The sequence below is a fragment of the Elephantulus edwardii genome, unplaced genomic scaffold, assembly GCF_000299155.1.
Source record: "Elephantulus edwardii isolate Elephantulus edwardi_28Jun2011 unplaced genomic scaffold, EleEdw1.0 scaffold00031, whole genome shotgun sequence".
In the NCBI taxonomy this organism is placed as follows: domain Eukaryota; kingdom Metazoa; phylum Chordata; class Mammalia; order Macroscelidea; family Macroscelididae; genus Elephantulus; species Elephantulus edwardii.
Genome location: NW_006399781.1, coordinates 11,925,832 through 11,932,462, shown reverse-complemented (window position 1 = coordinate 11,932,462; position 6,631 = coordinate 11,925,832). Strand labels below are relative to the sequence as shown.

Sequence of the window (6,631 nt, the reverse complement as noted above, 5' to 3'; positions counted from 1 at the left end):
ACTAATGGTGTCAGCATTTGATATACCTGAAGCACAGCTTTCAGCATCACAGCACTCACAAGTTACCTCAGTAGAACAAACTGGCAGATATGTGCTATACTGATCAGAATAATGATAATCAAGGACACACATATGCTAACTATAAAATAATTGGCAATGTGCAGTTGATTCACACAATACAGCAAACTGACAGATAAATCTCACAGTTTAGAAGGCTCCAACGCTGAATCCTATTATGGAGGAGAACGGGTTGAAAATGCTTCCTTCCAATACAGATCCTTGCTTGTGTTAAACCAGGGGTATACCTGTCTGGAGTCAAAGGACAAAAGAGATGAACATAAGCAGTTTGAGGAGATAAAGCAAACGGACTTGATGGTATACAACAAACAAGCAAAATATAAATGGTGAGATCTGGTGGCTTGTGTTGTTGTTGTATATTGTGAAGTCAGAACAGACGCATGACTGAACCTCGAGGGGGTTTTCAGAAAAAGTTCATTGCAAGGAAAGAGATTGTCCATCCTTTTCCTGTGGAGAAGCTGGTGGACTTGAAGTCAGTGTGTCCTAAGGATTGCAGCACAGCTTCTTGTCATGAGGGTAACAGAGCTACCTGTATAAACTACAATGACAGTGAAGTAGCAACAAATCCCACTGCTCTTCAGTACTCTGGAGAGGGCTCTAATATCAGGCTTTCCCATCGCAATACATCTTTTATTTTCTGGCTGCTGGTGCCAAGAGTGCTGACTGTGGAGCCAAGCAAACTAAAGCAGTTAACAATCTCAATCTTCACCATCCATCCTGATGCTGCCAATTGGCCCAGTGGTGAGAATCTTTGTCTTCTTGACATTGAGCCTCAATCCATATTGAAGGCTGCAGTCCTTGACCTTCTGCAACAAGTGTTTCAGGTCCTCCTCAGTTTCAGCAAGCAGGGTTGTGTCATCTGCATAAAGCAGATTGGTGATGAATATTCCTCCAATCCTGATGCCCCACCTTTCATACAGCCCAGTCTCCCAGATAATCTGTTCTGAATATAGGTTGGAAAGGTATGGAGATAGGATACATCCCTGGTGTATACCTTTCCCAATTTTGAACCATGTAGTGTTTACTTGCTCTGTTCTGACAACTGCCTCCTGGTCCAAGTATAGGTTTTGCATAAGCACAATCAAGTGTTCTGGGATATCCGTTCTTCTCAGAGTCAGCCACAGTTTGCTATGATTCACAGTCAAATGCCTTTGCATAATCAATGAAACACAGATAGACATTCCTCTGGTACTCCCTGCTTTCAGCCAAGATCCATCTAACATCAGCTACAATATCCCTAGTACTACAACCCCCTTCTAAGCCCAGCCTGCACTTCTGCCAGTTCTCTGTTGATGTACTATTCCAGTCATTTTTGAATACTCTTCAGCAGAAACTTGCTTGCATGTGATATCAATGATATTGTCCGATAATTTCCACAGTTTGTTGGAACTGTGTTTCACCTTTCTTTGGAATGGGAACAAATACAGATCTCTTCAGTCAGTTGGCCAAGTGGTTGTCCTCCAGATTTCTTGACACATATTGGTGAACACATTTAGGGCAGCATCTGTTAGTTGAAATACATTAATTGGTATACTATCAATTACTGGGGCCTTATTTTTTGCCAATTTCTTCAAAGCAGCTTGAAATTCTTCCTTCATCCCCATAGGCTCTTGCTTATATGTTGCTTCATGAAATTCTTCTGTCTGCCAATTCCTTTATGTACAGTGACTCTGTATACTCTTTCCATCTTCTTTTAATAATTCCTGGATCATTTACTATTCTGCCCAAAACATCCTTAAGTATAGCAACTCGAGCTTTGAATTTGTTCTTCAGTTCCTTGAGCTTAAGAAATGCTGAGCACATTCAGCCCTTTTGATTTTCTGACCCAGCTCCTTGAACATTTCATTTTAATATTTTATTTTGTCTTTCTGTGCTGCCTTTTGAAATCTTCTGTTCAGTTCTTTAATAGTTTGAATTCACCCCTCTGCCTTGGCTTCTTGGTGCTCTAGTGCAATATTCAGAGTATCTTCTGACATCCATTTTGGCCTTTTCTTCCTCCTCTGTCTTTGTAATGACCATTTGCACTCTTCCTGGATGATACTCTTGATATCCTCCCACATTCATCTGGTTTTCGCTCATTGGTATTCAAGGCCTCAAACCTGTTCCTGGGTTAGACTCACATTTTTAAAAACTACTCAAATGCTCCTGTGAGAGATAATATTGTTTTTAGAGATAATATTTTGATATATTATCCTCTATATTTGCTTGGACTCCCTAAACCTGGAGTTTACTCATCTCTACTCCCCATTCAAAGGAGTCTTGGTGCCATAATGTGTATTGTGTTGGACTGTTAAAGAAGGCAGTTTCCTCGTGTAAAGATTCACAACCTCAGAAATTTGGTGGAGGATCACTATGTGTTGGAATCCACTGCAGTGGGCTTTTGGTTCCCATTTAGACAATCAACCAAATATTTGTCGAGAAATATGATTCTGCAGTATTCCCAGTATGACTGTCCTGTTTGTTTATGCTTGGCAACAATTCTAATTATCAATTACACCTTGTTTGATTGTTCAGTGGTCATGATATATTGAGTGTCACTACTCTGTCTGAGAGCTAGATAATAAATAAGAATGACAGAAGAAGAATTGACGCCTTTGAGCTGCGGTGTTGGAGAAGAGCACTGAACATCTCATGAATGCCTAGGAGAACAAACAGATATGTCTTGGAGTGGGTGCAGCCAGAGCGCTCTTTGGAGGCAAGGATGATGAGGCTTTGCCTCACATACTTTGGGCATGTTGCTAGGAGGGGCTGTTCCTTGAAGAAGGACATGATGCTGGGGAGGGGGAGGGTTGGTGAAGGAGGGATTGACACAGTGTCTGCTGCAATGGGCTCTTGTGTGTCAGGAAGTGTGAAGATGGCACAGGATGGAACAGGGTTCAGGCACCTTACAACAACAAACAACAACTCTGGCTGGATGACATAACCATCTTATTGGCCTGTTTTTAAGTGCTTGATCCTGGATATAAGGAGAAAAGGAAGAGGATTAGAGTGTGGACAAAGTGTCCTAAACCCCAAAATGAATAAAGAAACACTTAACTGAGGCTAGTGAGGAGAATGCACCTAGCCTAGGGAGATGAGGTGGGTAGAACAAAGGTTGTTGAAACAAAGGACAATTTCTGGTCATACAATCTGAAAGGCAGGCAGATCCTAGAGAGAGACTAGTCACACATTATCTCTTGGTTGTTTTTTTTTTTGTTGTTGTTATGTGTCATTGAGTCACTTGAGACTCATAGTGACCCTATGTACTACATACAGCCTCAAATCGTGCTTTTTACTGAGCCAACCTTATTATCTCTGACACACCTACTCCCATTACCCCAGTCACTGAGCCAATCCATCTTATCAAGGGTCTTCCTCTCTTGTGCTGTTCCTCTACTCTTCCAAGCACGATGTCCCTCTCCAAAGACTGATCCCTCCTTGCAACATGCCCACGTTATGTCAGATGGTGCTTCAAATTCCTTGCCTCTAAGGAGCAGCCTGTGAAGCTGAACACTGTGACACTGACGTGTCAAATGAGTTAATGGTTACCCCTGGCAGACAGTGTTTGGTGGCGCTCCCCGATTTAAACAATCTTGGAAGCAGGAGTGGCATCCACTTCTGTAATAGCTTGCCTCCGGAAACCCCATGAACCTGGAGAAAGGGTGAAGGTCACACAAGTGTTGAGGACTTTCGTTCATAGGGTCGCTATGAGTCACCTACGACTCGATGGCTCTTTAACAACAACAAGGAGCAGCCTGGTCTCACCCTCTCCAGGATGAACCGGTTTGTTCTCTTAGCAGTCTGTGGTATATCCAACACTCTCTTCCAGCACCACAGCTCAAAGGCATCAATCCTCCGTCTGCCATCCCTAGTCATTATCTGGCTCTCTGATGCATAGCAAGTAATTGCAAAGACTATGACCTGGATCAGATGAACCTTCATCTCTAAACTGACATTATTGCTCCTCAGTACTCTGGAAATGTCACTAAGAGCGAATTTTCCCTATGTAATTCATCTTTTGATTTTCTAGCTGCTGGCACTAAAAGTGTTGATTGTGGAGTCAAGCAAACTGAAGCTGTTAAGAATCTCAATCTATCATGAAGCTGCCAATTGGTCCAGTGATGAGAATCTTAATTTTCTTGATGTTGAGTTTCAATCCATATTGAAGGCTGCAGTCCTTGACCTTCTGCAATGATACCTCAGTTCCTCCTCAGTTTCAGCAAACAAGGTTGTATCATCTGCATAATGCAGGTTGTTGATTCTTCAATCCTGATACCACATTCTTCCTCATAGAGCCCAGACTCCTAGCTATCTGTTCTGCATATAGATTGAAAAGGTATGGAGATAGGACACATCCCTGGCATACACCCTTCCCAATTTTGAACCATGCAGTGTTTCCTTACTCTGTTCTGACGACTGCCTCCTGGTCCAAGTATAGGTTTCACATAAGTACAATCAAGTGCTCTGAGATTCCCATTCTTCTCAGAGTTAGCCACAGTTTGTTGTGAGCCACATAGTCAAATGCCTTTGCATAGTCAATGAAACCTAGTACTATCTGCTTTAAGCTAAGATCTATCTAACATTAGCTATAATATCCCTAGAACCACAGCCTCTTTAATCTCAGCCTCTACATCCAGCAGTTCGGTGGATGTGCTGTTCAGTCTTTTTTTGGATCATTTTCAGCAGGATCTTGCTTGCATGTGATATTACTTGATAATTTCCACACGCTGTCAGGTCACGTTTTTTTAGTACCCCTGTGGTACCCCTAGGGAGCTCTGATGGCCTAGTGGCAAAGGGCTGTGCTGCAATTATGAAGGCACACAGTATGAATCCAACAGCTGCTTCACGGGAGAAGGATGGACAATCTCCTCCCATGCAACTAACTACCTCTGAAAACCCCCTGGAGGGTCAGCTATGGGTCAGTTCTGACTTGACAGTACACAACAAAAACAACATGGTATTTCTGTAATCTAATAGACTTCTATCCCTCCAGTTTGATACAACCATCACCATTAAATTAGACCCAAGAAATGATAGCAAGAGGGTGGTGGTGAGTGTTTGTCAGCTGAGAAGACTTTACAAACCAATGATTATTAATCAGACCTCCTTCCCATAGTCATTACCAAACACCTTGATGACCATGTCAGTTTAAGAACTATTATGCTCACCTGTCTGAGAAACGATCATGTTAAAGAACTTTTAAAAGAATGAAAATTAAGTTTCCCATTAGCCCAATAGGAGGATAACCTGAAAATAAAGTTAATTTATTAACTGGAAAATAAAGTTTTGTTGTCTGGAAAATAAAGTTATATTCTGAAAGTACCTGAATGTTTAGCCATGATTCACACATGTGTCTGTGTTTGAATGTAGGATTGATTGATTAAATGGGTAGTAGAGAAAGGTAAAGCCCAGATGCAGGGAGGCCAGAGAACTATGTTTCGTCTCTGGTGGCCTCGTAGTAAGGAGTGCACTGCCAGCTCAAAAATGCAGTGCGAATTCACCAGCTTCTGCATGACAGAAAATGAGCAATCTACTCCCATGAGATTTATTGCCTAAGAAAACCCTCTGGAAGGTGGGTTCCAACATGATGGTACACAACAACAACATCATTGGATTTATAACTTACTTTTTCCCACAAAGAAAATTCAGATGATAAGAAATAACAAGTGGGAAGGAATTTGAGGAGCATTTATAAGAGTTCTCCTTTAAGGGATATATGCGTTCTTAGTATGCTCAATCGTATCATGAGTAGCAATATAGGGGGAAAATATAGAATTAAAGAGTTAAGTATAAAAATGGAAGATATTTTAAGGATTGAAGATTTGCCTCAAATGATAAAGTGGCCAGTGCAGGATGAACTATTGACTTGTAGCCCCGCTGATTTTTCTGCTCCTTTCTGTTTCTCTGGCTTCTCAAGCCATTGCCTCCTCCACCCACATCTTACCCTATTCTGAGTATGAAATTAAAAAGCCTTGTCATTCTTGTCTACAAGAATGTTTACACTTTATTTAGAATTCTAATTCAGTACATTATTTATATCTCCCCAACCCCCCATCAGGAAAATGAGACTCTATTTTGGAATATTTTCAAAAAACTTTGAAAGATGTAGAAACTCATTCTTGAATATCCCTGGACATAATTCAGAGGCTGATTGAGGGAACAGCTGGATCTCTGGCCTTAGAGGCTTGTTCTGGTTTGAAAACGAGCATGAACACCTAGGAAAATTTGCTTCAGGGAGAGGAAGGATTTCACCTTCGTTTAGTGGAGGGAGTCGATAAACATATCCAATTTGTTTCCAGTGGGAATGAGAGTGTCTTTTACCTGGACCTCTTTCTTTTGAATGCTTAGGTGACACGTCCGGGTGATGATGATATTGGGGACCAGGACCATGGAGTGGTGGGTCACAAGGTCCAAGGTCATGGAAATCTGGACCATAAGGATGATGTCCATGAGGATGATGTTCATGGGAATGTTGCCCATGAGGATGTTCATGGGAATGTTCCCCATGAGGATGATGTCCATGAAGATGGTGTCCATGGGGATGGTGTCCATGGGAATGTTCCCCATGAGGATG

The 6,631-nt window shown here is 41.8% G+C and overlaps 1 protein-coding gene across 1 annotated transcript in view; it reads right to left on the bottom strand.

Annotated features, from left to right (window-relative positions):
• Positions 1-6,127: 6,127 nt before the first annotated feature.
• The window catches only part of HRG (histidine-rich glycoprotein), an 8,716-nt gene continuing 8,212 nt past the window's right edge, over positions 6,128-6,631 (bottom strand). Inside the window, exon 8 of the mRNA XM_006884168.1 lies at positions 6,128-6,631. This exon is cut by the window's right edge and continues 4 nt beyond it. Within this exon, the coding sequence (XP_006884230.1) occupies positions 6,128-6,631 (504 nt within the window).